Source organism: Pterocles gutturalis, unplaced genomic scaffold (genome assembly GCF_000699245.1).
Source record: "Pterocles gutturalis isolate BGI_N339 unplaced genomic scaffold, ASM69924v1 scaffold37870, whole genome shotgun sequence".
Taxonomy (NCBI): Eukaryota; Metazoa; Chordata; class Aves; order Pterocliformes; family Pteroclidae; genus Pterocles; species Pterocles gutturalis.
This window is the reverse complement of record NW_010147152.1, coordinates 3,399-19,112: the sequence shown is the minus strand read 5'-3', so window position 1 is coordinate 19,112 and position 15,714 is coordinate 3,399. Positions and strand designations below refer to the sequence as shown.

The following is a 15,714-nucleotide window of genomic DNA, read 5'->3' as shown; positions in this document are numbered from 1 at the left end:
GTGCTTTCAACACAATATTTGCTTCCTCTAAGAAGTTATTCTAGCTTGTGAAGATAACCTGCGGCCAAAAGTGCATATTTGCATTCCTCCTCCTCGCTCTGCTTTTACATCTGTAACAAAAGGATTTTAGGGGCACTGTTGGCTGCTCCGCTTGCATTTTTGGTGTGGAAGCCATTCTGCTGAGCCAGCCCGAGTATTGTTGCAACTTTTGACTGCACAACTAAGTCGTGAAGCTCATTACCAAAGAAGATGCTTAATTGCACACATGAAATTGGGTTTATCCTGCAGTAGTATTGCTGTCAGCAAACCTTGTAATTTTGGAACAGCTGCTGTCACAGAACACCATCACGTTAATAGTGACCATTGTGTTCGGCTTTAATCTAGTAAATAGGCTTTAAAATACTTGGTCCCAAAGGGATTTATTGGCTTCTCTTACTGAAGTAAAATTCTGTAGAAGTACAGATTGTGATATTGCCATGATGATGAAGTGCATTCTGATGGGCTTAATATATAACATAAAAATCTAAAAGAACTTGTTTTTTAATTTAGTTAAAATATTAAATTGGCAAGTTAAAATTAAAACCTAAGGCAGAAAATGCAACATATGGTGAATTTGCTGTTTATAAGCTATTTTAATATAATTGCAATATTTACGTGTGATTAAAATAACATGGTTCTAATCAAAACTTGAAAGCACAAATAAATAACATGGAGCCTTATCAGTTAATATATAGAATGATACGCTGCAAATATTAATTAGAGATACATTATTTTGATAGAGCAGTCTGGGTTTTGTTGCCCTCTTCTGTGTTTTTTTTATTAATCCTTCCATGCCATTTATTTTTCTGGCATTTAGATTTCCTGAAAGGTCTAGTAGAAAATAATAGTGTAATAAGTACACTGAATGAGGAGATGGCTTTCCTTTAGAGTCCGACAGAGACTTTCCTTTTTCTTGGAACATCCCTGTGAAATATTTAATGGCATGCAAACATTAGAAGACCTTGAGCAAACTCTAAACCAGGGCTATGATGTAAACCTGGAGTAACTAAACAAACCGTGCAGAAGCAGTTTGTTTGTCATCATTTACAATATTACACTTCAAGAGTTGTTTCTGGTTTTGGAACTTGTAAATACTTATCACATCTGTTAGCCGGCGCTGAAAACTGTGCATAACACTTTACGAGATAGCAGGAATTAGCGCTAATCTGTCAAAGACACTGCCTCTCAGTATTTTGTATGTGGAGTCTCCTTTTTTTGGTACAGCTGAGAAAGTGAGTCTAGAAGCTGAACTTAAAAGGGTATTCCACTTAATCAGTCTTGTTTTTCTTTGTAGAAAAAGCTACAAATGAGTATAACACCAGCGAGGACTGGGGTCTGATTATGGATATATGTGACAAAGTTGGAAGCACTCCTAATGGGTAAGTATCGCAGCATTACAGCGTGTCGTTTCATGTTCATGTGGAGAAGGATACTGTTTCAGAGGGAACGCGTCTCAAAATGCTCATCGCAGTCAGCTGTGCAAAAAGTGCTGCCAACCTGACACTTCTGCAAGCTCTACAGATCTATGCAGTTGGCTTTAAAATCCTTTGAAAGAAACGTTCCAACAGGATTTCTAGTGGAGCCATTTGTATATGCCGAGTGCAGTCTAATTTTGGGGGAGTTTTACACAGTAGACCAAGTTAATCATATTTATTTAATCATATTTAATGATCTTGAATGAATTTTGAGAAGCAACTGTGCCATTAGGAAAAAGTGAACTGGTTTCTTTGCAGAAAATTATCTAGCTAGGACAGTTAGAAGTTTGATGAGAAAGATTTGTCTGTGTTCATTCATTAGGAAGAATGGGACTGGTAGAGGAGAAAAGGGAAGAAAATGGGGATCAAAACCCAGATCAATTTGAATCAGTTTAGCCTAAGTGGCAATACTGAAACACAAGTGGCAGTTCAGTGATCCTATAATGGCCAAAAGTATTTGCTGAACTGCAAGGTTTTGAGTGATAACGTTTTAAATTTTGAAGGAAACCTGAATTAGTGCATAAGCTCAATTCCAAAGTGATCTTAGAATTTTTATCAGTGATATGTAATGTTTAAGATCACTACACTGAGAAAGTCTTGGGGTTTTTCTTCTTATTAATTACCTCCCACACAGAATAGTAGTAAATCTGTTCAATCTGGGAATCTTTAGTCCTGAAGGAAAAAAGTGTAGAATGTCCTTGGAGTCTTTTATTTAAAATCTCTGGTTTTTTAAGTGCCAAAAAACTTCTGTAGAGGGAACTGTTTTAAATCTACTTGTTTTGGAGGAAGAGAGATTTTTTCAAAATTAGTGGTTTTTTAGATTACATGTGCAAAATATATAACTATATATCTTTAAAATATGTAATTAAATCTTAGTATATATCTGCATCCATCCAATCTGCAGCTCAGGGCGTTTGGGTTTTTTTGCCCCTTCAGAACAGGTTTAATCTCTTCGCCTAAACTTACTATCCACACCAGCATGGGTGCAAACTTGGCTGCAGATCCAGTCACTGGCTCTGACTCTCATGGCTCCTTGAGAGGTTGGAGCACACTTAGTGTGCACAGAGGAGCTTCTGGCTTAGTTTCTTCCGAAAGGAAATAACTTTGCGTGCACAAAACTCCACTGTGAACTAAACATGCAACATGTGGAAATGATCAGTTTCAAAACCAGACTACCTCTCCAAACCAAAATGTGAGTATAGATGCAGCTTATTATCTTGTTTGATATAGTGGCATAAAATCTTCCTCGCTATGGTACACACAAGACATTGAAACAGACCTCTTTTGAAACAGAATCTTGAAGCAAACATCTTCTTTAATGCCACCAGTGAAACGGTTTTGGTTTCATTTCTGTACAGGTTTTTTTTTTAAGCTTTGCCTAAGGTTGCAATTCCATGACAACTTTAAATTGACAGGAGAGAGAATTTGCACTGAAGAGGGTTGTCAGATATTTCCTCTAGCCCCTTGTGCGATGGATTTCTGGTGAATCCCATCTGAGCAGTGATCTGGCTAAAAGCTAATGTGCTCAGCCAGCTCAGTTCCTTGCTCCAGGACTGCGTGGCTGCTGAAGCCTTGGTCAGGAAGGGCAGGGGACTGTGTTGCCCTAGGAAGGGGCAGTAGGTGTTTGGTCCGCTGCTTTCAACAGTGACTTTCACTTGTGCCTGCGTAAAGTGACATTTCTGTGTTCCGATAATGTAGCGGCTCAAGTATACTGCAAGTGAGTTGTCAAGATACTGCATCAGCTCTTTACAAGAGGTTTCATGTTTGTAGGGGGTTCAGAATAATCGTGTTAATGAAGCCTGACACACGCTTCAGCCCATGTAGCTGATGCATGCCATTAATGCTCATTTTAAGTATGAAACTCCCCAGTAGAGTAAGATTTAGAGTGCTAATCATTATTCTATACTTATCTCAGACTTTACTGAAACAAATTATAAAATCTTAGTGTCCTTAGTGTCTTGAAAATGGGATCCAAGAGCTGACAACCTGTGAGCACGATTTTTAGATTAAATCCATAGAGACCCTTTACAGTGGCCAGTAAAATAACCTTTTATTTAGTCATCACTGCTCCTCATTCATTTTTTTTTAATGTAGACGTTTCTTTCATTGTCTACTTCAAATCCATTTCCTCAGCTTAATGGCAATTGCTCCCTTTATGGCCTGTGAGCAATTTTATGGAAATTACTACAAAATGCCAGTGTAGAAATGGAGTCTGTTCCAATCCGGTATCCATATAAGAACAAACAAGTTGTTAAATATTTTTTCCAGAGTAGCTCTGGGAAGAGTTTAGGTTAAGTTACTTTTTTTTTTTTTTTCGGTAGATCAGTTTTGTTTGCTTACCCAACTTGAGTACCTGGTATCACTTGTTCTGCAGATCGCGTCAGTCACATTTGTCACTAATAGTTTCTTCCTTTTTCAGAGCAAAGGATTGCCTTAAAGCCATCATGAAGAGAGTAAATCATAAAGTTCCCCATGTGGCTTTGCAAGCACTTACAGTGAGTAGACTATCACTGTTTTCAAAACCTTTGTATTCTTTTGTGTAATGCAGCTATTAAATGTGTACTGATCAATTGATACCTTTATGTATCTTCAGTAGAAGTCAGTGAGAGTGTGCATGCTGAACAGAGGATTAAATTTAACTCTTTTTAATGTATACTTTTTTTGGATTATTTTCATTGTTGTCATACGTTTTCACAATTGTGTTTCTGTTGTCAGCTTTTAGGAGCCTGTGTATCAAACTGTGGAAAAATATTTCACTTAGAAGTATGTTCTCGTGATTTTGCTAGTGAAGCTCGAAGTATAATAAATAAGGTAATTTTTTTATAACCTGAAGTACTGGGGGAGAATTATTTTGTTAACTTCATTGCTTTGTCTCAGCATAGCAAAGAATTGGCAAAACTAACGTTCTAGTTAATATGCATTTCCTAGTTCTGGTGCAGTTGCAGATACTGCTGGCTGTTTGTTTTATCACTGAAATTCATGTACTTTAAGTTTTACTATTAAAATATCATGTATTAAAGAAGTGACAGGTTGATAATACCTACTCCAATTTTTTACAAATTACATGAGCGATTTTAATTAAAATCTGTGACTCTTCGTAAGCCCAATTAATTTGATAATGGTGAAGGCAGCTTTTCTTAAAGAGAGTTTTTCGTTGGCTTGAATGAAATTCATGGGCTGAAGTGCAAAGGGAAAACTGTGAGAAGGTTAAACTACGTTTTTACAAGGGAACAGATGAAGTCTTCAGACAAATTTTTTAGTTTCCAGAGTTTCTCAGAATGCTGAATGGGGAGGTAACCAGGAAAGGGAGATCTAAATGGGAGTTAGGGTCAAGCAGCTGATGGGATCTAAATCTGGATGTAATGAATTGAATGAGCAGAAACAACTTTCCCCTAATTACTGCTCCAGTTGAAGACAAAAAGAAGTTAGTCTTCAAATATATGGGAGGCCTGGAATCATCAGAGGTGGAGCAAAGCAATTAAGGAAACTAATAAAATTGCTGGGAAGCAAAATGAGTTCACAGCTCTTCTGTTTCTCACTTTATATGGAAAAATAGGTCTTAAAGTCCTCCCCTTTGTTCTCATTAGCCATGGTGCATTCTGAAATAGAACATTGACCTTCATGGTCTGACAGCACTTGTGGACGGAAAAAACAAATCTTTGATCCCACTGAAAAGTGGTCTGCTGGGGCATAATTATTTTGTTGTTGGGAAATACTTATCTTTCACCTCTGTCCCTGGCCCACTTGGAGGAGTAAACTTCAGAGGGAAGATAAAATTGTACTTTTTCCCTTTTCTCCAAAAGAAAATGAGTTCAGACAAGTGTCACAAATTTGTGCTGATGATGAGCCTATCAAGCTACATCTCTTATTTTGATTAAATGCATGTTTGAGTCCAGCAGCTCCAGAACCTTTATTCACCAGCAAGTATCCTGAGGTTAGTTTGGATGCTTTGGGTTCAGACCACAGTCTTCTCATTAACTGTCAACCAGAAAGTGTATGGAGGCTGGAGTGCTTTGGTCCATGTTCTGCCCCCGTAGTGTTGTCATGACCTTCAAATGTATTAGCTGCTCTATTGAAGAGTTGCTCTTTTTGCCCCAATAATTTTTTTTAAGGCTGTTACATGATTACAGAATTAACAGGAGCTGATGTGTAGCTGAGGTATACTCAGAAGGGGTTTTTTTAGGCATACACTTAGCGTAATACGTGACTCTGACCTGCTTTTCTGAAGGTGGATTATCACTTTGGGTGAGGCTGTTATCACATAAAATCTGCAGTGTTGAATGAAATCAGTGGTCCTGTGTGGATTTAGAGTAGCTGTAAATCCTGTGGGTGAGGCTGGAGGGGAGCTGCAGAGGCTCTTTTGTGTGAGGGGCTGGAGAAGAATGTGGGAGCCAGAGGAATTGCAGGCAGAGCACGAGCTTGATCTTGGTTTACCCCCACTGCAAGCAAATATCTTCCTTTGCCAGACTGTGCAAGAGAATTTGCCTCACAGGATTGCTGGAAGGAGACCTGATTTAAAGTAACCAGTTTGGTAGAATCAGGGAAATCCGAACTACCCGCAGCCTGTTGCTGCATTGGGGTCATGGTTTTGGAAACTACGCCAGCTTTCCAAGGGAAGGATGATGCTCCAGAAGCAAAGCATGCTCTCTGTAGTATCGCAATCATTGTATGAAAGACCATATATTCTAGGCTCTGTTTTCCAAATTTCTTTAATCAAAACAATTATTAAGGATATTGATAGTAAAATGGGTTTGGTAGCTAAATTTTACCCAGAGGGAACAACTGTTTCTGTTCATTTTGGGGTACAAGCGTCTCTTTCTATGCAATTTTGTCTTCTAGGCTCATCCAAAAGTATGTGAAAAGCTAAAAACTCTAATGGTGGAGTGGTCAGAAGAATTTCAGAAAGATCCGCAATGTAGCTTAATATCTGCAACTATTAAATCTTTAAAAGAAGAAGGAGTAACTTTTCCTGTAGCTGGATCACAGGTAAAAGCTGATTTGGGATAGATACCGGCTCTGCAGTAGATGGGATTGCTCCCATCCCCAGCCTCACCCTTTGTATTTTACTTCTGGTGGTATATTATGCCTCATCTTCTAGCTGGCAGATAGGATGACAGGTGGTTTTTTTCTGTGCCTTATTATTGCTGCTTCTAAATATTTTCATGTTAATTATGAGTCAGGTGAAGATCAGTCCTGAAAATTAGAATTGCAGCTTCTACGATGTATTCCTTACATGAAGTTTACTTTTCTCTGTATTAAACACAGAAGGTTTTTTTTTACTTTTACAATCTTTCCTTCCTCCACAAAGATGTTTTCACTTCTAAATCTAGGATATGTGTTAAAACGTATGGCAGAAACATGGGAGATCTAGAATACTGGCAACCAATTATGCTTCCTTTCCTACAAATACGTATAAAATGACATCTTGGTGTTTTTACCTCATATACTGCACTTCAAACAAGCAAAGCTGAGATTTGTTAGTCTTTGGTACACTTGTATGGAATTGTTTTCTAGGACCTTTGATAAGTCCTAGGCACAAGTGTCTGGAATTAGGTTCTTCATTCCTGGTATGTGCAGGAAGACTTCCTTGTTGGAAGGAGAACTCTTAAGAATGCTGTGGAGACTCGTATTATGTAAGTCAGCAGCTCCCAACTCGATGTCCATTTTCTCTTCTTTCCCATTGTCCCACCAGCAGAGACAGAGGGTGGCTCTTTGCTCTGATATGGACAGATCTCCCTTTTCAGCAAGCCTAATCTGCTGCTTAATAACCTGGGTCTTCACAGACGTAGGACTCCAAGGAGCTTTTCTTCCCTTTTCAAGGGGGGGGTGGAGGACAAAGGTGGAAAGAGCAGTCATTTAAATGAGTGGTCTCACTTTACTAAATGAGACTAAAATAATTATTTAAATTAGATCAGTTATTTCAATTAGATGTGATTATTTATTTTACCTTGTTCCTTGCTGAAAACAAAATAAAACCTGGCTGAGATTCTGAAGAGTAATATTTTTTTTTCTTCTACAAGGTCATATTGATTCAGTAATGAAATGCTGCAGTAAGGCAGCTAACCAGGAACAACTTATTACTAATTTGTTAAAGTATATAATTACAGAGCTTTCTTTTTCCTGTGTAACCTGAACTTATTCTATTGTTAATACACTTGCAGGCTACCACAAATGCTGCTAAGAATGGCTCATCATTAAGTAAAAACAAAGAAGATGAAGATATAGCTAAAGGTAAATTGCTAGTTGTAGCCTTGAGTTAGGCTTGGGCTCTAGGAGCTTTGTTCAAATGCACGGAAATAGGAAGTTGTCCTCTCTTCTGCTGCACAGAATTGAAAGCAAGGGCAGAGCAGGTTGGGAGTTAGTGTACTGTTTCATTCGAGGTGTTTTCCTCACGGATGAGGATTTGGGGTAAGATATATTTTTCCCAATCACGTAGCCATTAGCATTGTCTTGTGACTGCTTTCTCTCCAGAGAACTTGGTCTTTTCTGGTCTGCACCCACGTGTTTTGTTTTAGCCTTCACCTTGAGGCCTTAAGAAAAAATTAAATGTTTTATTCTTTCTGCTCTTTCTTGGATATAGTTACTGTTGCTTAGGTGTCATAGGGAAGAATTTCAGTATTTCTGATCATGCTGATGCTGCTACTGACATTAGTAGTGTGCACTGCTTCAAGGAGTGGCCTGTACCATGAGAACAGAGGGGTTTTTACATTTTTCATAACTTGTGTGTGATTACATCTTGTTTTTTAATCCTGTTGCAGGGCAGAGTAAAGCTGTTGAAATGTGAAATACGAATAGTAGTTTGTAGCAAAGATTTTAAACTTAAAATATGAGAGAAGCAGATACAGACCATGCTTATAATATAGCAATAATTTTTTTAATTAGGAAAGCAAACTGCTTTTGTATACAGGGGTAAAATATGCAAACTTTTTTTTCTCCTTCCTAATTGTAGCTATCGAATTGTCTTTGCAAGAGCAGAAACAGCAACAAATGGAAACTAAATCCTTGTACCCGTCTGCAGAAATTCAGCAAAACAATCAGAACGCGAGGAAGGTGCGAGCTCTGTATGACTTTGAAGCTGTCGAGGACAATGAGCTCACCTTTAAAAGTGGAGAAATTATTTTGGTTTTGGATGACAGGTATGACATAGTCTGATGAAGGTGCCTTTATTCCAGAACTGTTATTTTCTTAGGATAGCAATTTTCACCTCTGATGCATTTTTTCCTCACAGAAATGTATATTGTCACTCTGGCCTCTCTCAGATCCCTTTATCTTCCACTATTCTTTCCATACCCCAAGTTCTTGACCTCAAGTCATTTTTGGTGCAGGGCAAACCTCACTGTATTGTGTTGGGGGTATTTCATGCCATGGTGTAGGTCCAGTTTAATTCATAGTTTTTGAGATAAATGCTAGTTGGTTATAACATATGCCATAAGAATATACATATATATTACAGTTTTGCTTCCAGAAATTGCTAAATCTCTGGCTATCAAGCATCACACTTTCTAAGAATAAAACTGAAGAAAAAATACTTAAGATAATTATTGTTATCACTGTTGCCCCAATGATAGCTAAGAAGCAGAACTTCTTCCCTGCTAATGCTGTTCTGATTTAATAGACGGTGACAGATCAATTATATTTCTAATGTTAGTCCCCGCTTGTGTACTTTTTCTAAACTTTTAGATGAAGCTATAATGGGCTATCATCTAATCAATCTAAAGAACTGAAGAGTTGTGTTAAATTTTGAGTGATTGCTGCTGAATGATTTGACTTCCCCCCATCCCTCCTCTTCTCCTCGCCACCTGTCTGCCCCAGCTCCTGTCTTCGGCTTTGCTGCTAGTCTCTACAAATATTCTCCTTTGCCTTTGTTATCGGATACACAGGAAAACAGCGTATTAGATAGCGCGGGTTTTCTGTCAGAAGCCCAAAATGTGTCACTGATACTAGCGTTAATGGTCAGAGTTTTGTAATACATCTTTATTTCCCCAGTGACGCCAATTGGTGGAAGGGTGAAAATCATAGAGGAGTAGGACTGTTTCCATCTAATTTTGTGACTTCTGACTTAAATGTGGAACCTGAGGCAGGTAAGTTAACTACTAAAAGCTGACAGCTTTATTTTAGAAAAGTGGGCTGATGGTGGAACTACTAATTTAGCCCATCAGCAAAATAATTTCCTGAAGTCAGCCCAAGAAAGAATTGAGAGAGAAATCCTGCCCTTGTTTCAAATGAGGAAGCAAGCAAGCATATATCACGGCTGTAGCTCACTTCAATGACTTCTATCTTCTGATTCTCTTCTGAGTTGTTACCTTTTTCCTGTTACAGAAATTACTTTCAATTTAGCATAATTCTTTGTCCGTAACATATTACATACGAATCCAGTAACTTGCCATTTAAAATGTCAAAGTCTCCTTTCAGACATCAGACCTAGTATAGAACAACGTTCATACCCGTGTCAGTGGTTTGTAGGAATCACATTGTTCGCTTTATTCATGCTCGTGGTACCAAAATAAATCTTCACACTTACGGCTTGGCTGAAAGTAACTGTAGGTGTGTTGGAGGTGTTTTCAGATGCTAATATGACTCAAGAGTCTTTCCCTTCCTGGGCTTAGGTTCACAATCGGGCTAACAGCCCAAAGGAAGCAGCTTGTCAGAACATTTTCTAGACAAACCCGTTTTCCCTCTTCCAGCAGCTAGGTGCGTCACTGCTTAAAGTACTTATTCAAATTTCTCTCTTGCTCTCTTGTTTAAAGATCTGATGGCAAGCAAGGAGAAAATGTGTGTTTTAAGTTAGCATTGTAACACAGCTGCAGAAAAGAAACTAATGTTTGTTCTTTCAGCAACTGTGGATAAAAATTCTCTTCCTGAGGATACTACAGAAGAAATTAAGAACACGGAACCTGAGCCAGTTTATATAGATGAGGTATGCAGTCACTTTCAATATAAAAAATCGCTGAGATTTTATGTTGGTTGAAAACATTCTTTTGTTACTGAATGTTAGCGGATAATTCTTTCTATATAAAGAACGTTTTAGTATTTGAAAATTAAAACAGTCTCTGCCGTGCTTCAGAAATAACTGTTCTTAATCTTCCCTTCACCTTTCAGGACAAGATGGATAAAACACTGCAGGTACTTCAGAGTATAGATCCTACAGATTTAAAGCTAGATTCTCCAGATCTTCTAGACTCAGAAGGTACTTTGAGTGCTAAGTTAGCTAGTTTTTGTATTTCTTCTCACAATTACCTTTTGTGGATTGAGCTGGTAATTCTTTCACATTTATTTTAAGCTTAGAGAAAGTGTGATCTGAACTAATAGTGTGCTGTAGAATAGCTTATTTCACAGTGGGAGCGTGGAACTATATGTATAGCTCTACATTTTCTAATAGTTGCCAAGCCAACTCCATGTTGAGCAGAGTAATTTGCATAACTTGCAGCTAGTGTACAATGCCTGATCTTTGCAAGATCCATCCACCCATCAAAACTCTGCTTGAAATAGGCAATTAATTTTGTGTCAAAATTTCTCCAAAATATGGCTGGCCAGGAGGAGAGTTCAGTTCAGTTAAGAGCCAATTAGTTCAAGGTGTGTAGTAACAATTGAGCATAGGTTAGAAAAGGAGCGTTCCTAGAATGGAAAAAGGGAAGGTGAAGGAAGCTCTACAGTACAGCAGATCTAGAGAGATTCACAGGCAGTCTCGACGGGATATTTCAGTAGGAGTTGAAAGTCACAGGTCTTGTGCAGTGCAAGCAGAAATGCAAAATTTTCCATGTGTTTCATCAGCAGTCTTTTGTTTGAGAGGGTAGGAGTGAGGGTGACAAAGCGGAATAACAGAAGTATTTTTCCTGTCTGCTTGGGCTGGAGGAATGGGACACGCACGGTAACTGGGTGCGCTCTCCAATTTCGTATGCTGTTTGAGTGTGCTTGGATAAAGTATAATTGTGCAAGGCACTAACTACCTTGACACTTCTGTCTTCACAGATATTTGTCAACAGATGGGTCCAATGATAGATGAAAAACTAGAAGAGATAGATAGGTGAGCTGTAACGTAGCTTCTGCTTTACTTACTGTAATTTACTTTAAATTGTGCAGTTGTATTAATTTTTTTGTTACTTGCTCTTTCATCTCCCAAGCTAGAAAATTTTGCAAGAAAGAAATATTGACAATTCTAGCTTTGTTTTTTAACACTTAGGTACTGAGGTCCCAGTGCGTGTAGTAAGACTTGATTTCTGCTCTCCAGAATTTACTGCAGAAGTTACTGAGTGCATTTTATATTAGTGCTTTTTGAGGCTTTTGCACTCTGTCTAGAGCTTGGTGTTTTCGGACTGCTGCTGACTGTCCTCCATCACAGGAAAATCTATTCAACTCTATCTCCACCTCTTCCTCCTCAGACTCCTAGAGATACCTTGAGGGTGGTTAAAAGGTAGCTGGCACCTGTAGAGTTGCTTGCCTTATTGCAGCTAGGGAAGAATAGTTGTTCGCCACTTGGCCTCTCCTTCCAGACAGAATGGCAGCTTAGATGTGTAAGAAATTGACCATCTACCTTTTCAAGTTTTTCTTCCTTGCATATTCAAAACTGTTTAATGAACCACTCTTCTTTTTTACTATCTAACAGTAGATGTTAGAGAAACTTAGTGTCTGGGTGTATTTGTTTTGAAACAGAAAACATTCGGAATTATCTGAATTGAATGTGAAAGTTCTAGAAGCTCTGGAGCTCTATAACAAACTGATGAATGAAACACCACTGTATTCAGCCTACTCAAAACTCCACCATCCCGCACAATACCCACCTACATCTTCTGGAGTTTCAGTGCAGGTCAGTATCCCTTGCTGGAAATAGAGACTTTCCTGATATAGATTTCTATTTTAAAAGATGACAGCAAAAACGAAGTGTACGCATTCTTGCTAGCCTACGAACAATCTGACATTGCCTGGTGACTTTTTATAGCCTTTAGAATAAAGTATCGTTTACACACTAGAACAGAGTACTTCAGTTTACAGGTACCCCTTTGTACAGTAAGGTCTAGTTGGTGATTTTGCTCTACTTAACAGAAAGATGCTGTATCGATAATACTAAAAGATTCCTTCCATGATTAATTTTTTACAGTTAGAACTGGGTGTTTCAGCAGCTTGGTGGATATTCTTGCTGTGAGTCATGTCCTCAGTCTTCAAGTAAAATGTTACCACCTTATCTCGTAGCGGGGCTATGAGTGGACTTTAATACTAGGGCATTAATGACGAGTGCAGTGTGCTTCTTCTAAATACAGAAACACTACTCTGGTTTTAGCTCTCTTTTCCTTCAGAAATGAACATGTTGTATTAGGGGGTGTAGTTGCTCCAAACTGTTTTACAGTATCTCCAATGTGCCATGTTGGTGCTTTAAGAAAATAAAAATGGAGGAGAAAGAGATTTTTCAAGATCTTTTTTGGAGAAAGCGTAGAATGAGTGTTTTCCCTTTAAGTGAATTTTTCTTTAATGTTAATTGTTCAGTGGGAAAAGAATAGTTGCCATAGCAACTGCTAGATCTGAAAATATGTCAGTTAAAAGTAATTCCATGTCCTTAACTGCTGCTAGCGATGGAAAATTCACTATATTTGGAGGTTAAAAAGTAATTTAAGCCAAGAGGCAACTGGAGTTTACTGTTTCTTCCAAGATGCATGCTTCCAGCAGTGAAGAACACAAGACAAGGCTGACCATGCTGAGCTCAGCGCAGAACCAGTGAGCCGCGTAGACTTCTGTGGACTAAGCATGTTACACCTTCTGTTCTGTCTGAATCTTGAGTAAAGATTTGCATTATCTTAAACCAGAAATAAAAGAAACTAAAGTTTTTGCTTTCCTTTTGTCTTATAGTCTTAGAATATTCTTATGTTTTAATTACCAAAATGTGTTAAATAACAAATCTCATATGGTGCTCATCTTCCTACTCCGTGCATCAAAATATGTAAGGATTGAACATTTTAAAGACAACTAGAGAGAAATAAATAAGGTTTCTGGGAGGGGCAGCAGTCTTGTATGTGATACACAAGGTTCTTTCAGCTGTTAAGCACTGACCCTGTTAGCAATGGATTTCTGAAAAAGGTACCTTCTGGTGAAAGAAAGGACGCCTATTTAAAATGTGTTGTGAGAAGTTACATGCTTTGGTTTTAGACCCTTGTTGGAAAAATTAGTTGATGTTCATTGAGCCTTTGAACACTAGCCTGTTTGTTCATTGTAGTGGTATTCTCTGCCACCTTTGCTGATACTTAATTGAAAAGAAAAGGTATACAATGTTTGTTTTTTAATTTGCAGTCATATCCTGTACAGCCACCTAGTGGAAACTACATGGTCCAGGGTGTTCACCAAGTCACCATTTCCCCCGGTTACAGCCTCGGACCTGATCAGATGGGGCAGTTGAGGTCTCTGCCTCAAAGTATAAATTCTTCTGGAGCAACTCAGCCAGCTCAAGCCGCGTATTTAAGGTATTGCTTCAGCAAACTGTTGTATTACCTTCTTCCCAATGGTAATTTTACTACTTTGTCCAGAGGCTTTATGTTCATGGGATATTTACAATGACACATAATACTGTTTGATCATTTTGAAGATACAGATTGCTTTTGGACTAAGTAATATTCTTCTTTGCAAATCTGCTTAGCAGATAAATAGACATGAACTTGTCAGAATGAGATTTGTTTTGTTTTGTTACAGCCCAGGACCAGATTCTGTGTTAAACCAGCCGTACGTGAACCAGAACCCTGGCCTTCCGTCAGCTGCCAGCACAGCTGCTTACAGCCAGCAGCAGATGGGGATGTCGGTGGATATGTCGGCTTACCAGAATAATGCATCGAGTTTGCCTCAAGGACCAGGTTATCCTGTGGCAGTTCCCGCTCATTCCGTTCTACAGCAACAAACAAATTACCACCAACAGCCTCTCCTTTAAAAAACAAACCAGCTCGTATTTCTGAATTAATGAATAAAGGTTGCCTGACCCAATGATTTTTATGAATACCTGTCACCGATATCGAAATACATTTTCCTTTTAAATAACCCAACTTGCTGCGTTAGGGTGATGCCAGGAAAAAAATATTCATCAGATCTGCTTGCTAAGCATTTGCATAAAGATAGCTTGAACTAGATTAGCTGATAGTTTGAAATAATTTCAGATTCCTTTGAGCCCTTATTTCAGTGCTTTCAAGAAACACCACGTGTGAATCTTAAGTTAAAAGATTGTCCAAAAATAATTTTTTAAATGCGTTTCTAAAAACTTGAGGGTGGTTAATCATTTTTTATGTATTACTCTTGTTACGCGTTGCCTCCCCTGGCTTCTTACTATAATCTTTCTATCCAAGTGGCTTCAGAGAACCTCTGCAGCTTTAGAGACCAGCTTCTCTCCACGCTGCTGTAGCGAGCTTTGCAATATGACGTGTGCTGCGAAATGGGAACAACTGCAGGAGCTCCGCCAATGAGAGCTGGAAGAGAAAATGTTTTGATATTGTGACAGTGAGGACCATGCACCTACAGAAATACGTAAAATGAGATTTTTATAGTGTCTGCGGATACAAGGTGCTGAGCCAGAAACTTGTACAGAATCTCTTCTCTTTTCCTTTTTGGATGCAAGTAGAAGTGAAGGAGTATCGTAGTTCTTTGTGGTAAAGGAGGGGCTCAAGAATGTTTGAAGCTTAAGACTCTGAGAATCTGCCTTGTTCCCTCTCCAGTGGGGAGCTGAGTGGAGCAGGAATCATCTTTATGGGACCAGGGGGTTCTTGCCTCTCTTGGATTTCCTTTCTCTGCCACTGTGTCTAAATAAACACCGATTACAGTTGGAGAAACTCTTAAACCGTTGGAAAAAGGTGTATTTAATGCAGAATCCCCATGCTTTGTGAGTGGGATTGTGCTCCTCGTTTAACACAAGGAGTGGTTGCATTTTGAAAATGACAGACGTGTCTTTAGAAAAGGAATTGCTTTGGAACTGTGGAAGCATTTGGTGGCTGAGAAAAGAAATCTGAGAATGTCTTCCCTGATGCACTTTTTTCATGGGTGGGATTTGTACAAGAGGAGCAGGTGAACTGAATTAAATCTCTTTCAGGAATGTGGGATTTCTTTAATTGTTTCAACCTCTGGAAAAAATCACTGTGTTCTTCTCCTATTTACCTACTCACTTTAGCATAGTCATGTTTATACCTGTTGTAGCAATCTTATGATGAGTAAAAAACTTTAGATTGGGAAAATAATGGAA

The 15,714-nt window shown here is 38.6% G+C and overlaps 1 protein-coding gene across 1 annotated transcript; it reads left to right on the top strand.

Moving 5' to 3' along the window:
- Nucleotides 1-1,335: 1,335 nt before the first annotated feature.
- Nucleotides 1,336-14,666, top strand: STAM2 (signal transducing adaptor molecule (SH3 domain and ITAM motif) 2). The gene is made up of 13 exons (XM_010085964.1): nt 1,336-1,418; nt 3,934-4,009; nt 4,230-4,325; nt 6,354-6,500; nt 7,676-7,745; nt 8,464-8,650; nt 9,501-9,595; nt 10,349-10,431; nt 10,614-10,701; nt 11,484-11,538; nt 12,165-12,318; nt 13,791-13,960; nt 14,187-14,666. The coding sequence occupies exons 1-13, from the start codon at nt 1,381-1,383 to the stop codon at nt 14,416-14,418; spliced, it is 1,491 nt and encodes a 496-aa protein (XP_010084266.1). The 5' UTR covers nt 1,336-1,380; the 3' UTR covers nt 14,419-14,666.
- Nucleotides 14,667-15,714: the final 1,048 nt, after the last annotated feature.

What these genes read in the sequence shown, in the direction of transcription:
- STAM2 (XM_010085964.1), top strand. Translation starts at nt 1,381, where the DNA reads ATGGATATATGTGACAAAGTTGGAAGCACTCCTAATGG. An exon ending in GTTGGAAGCACTCCTAATGG is followed by an intron (nt 1,419 to 3,933) that starts GTAAGTATCGCA and finishes TTCCTTTTTCAG; the next exon opens with AGCAAAGGATTGCCTTAAAG. An exon ending in AAACTAGAAGAGATAGATAG is followed by an intron (nt 11,539 to 12,164) that starts GTGAGCTGTAAC and finishes GTTTTGAAACAG; the next exon opens with AAAACATTCGGAATTATCTG.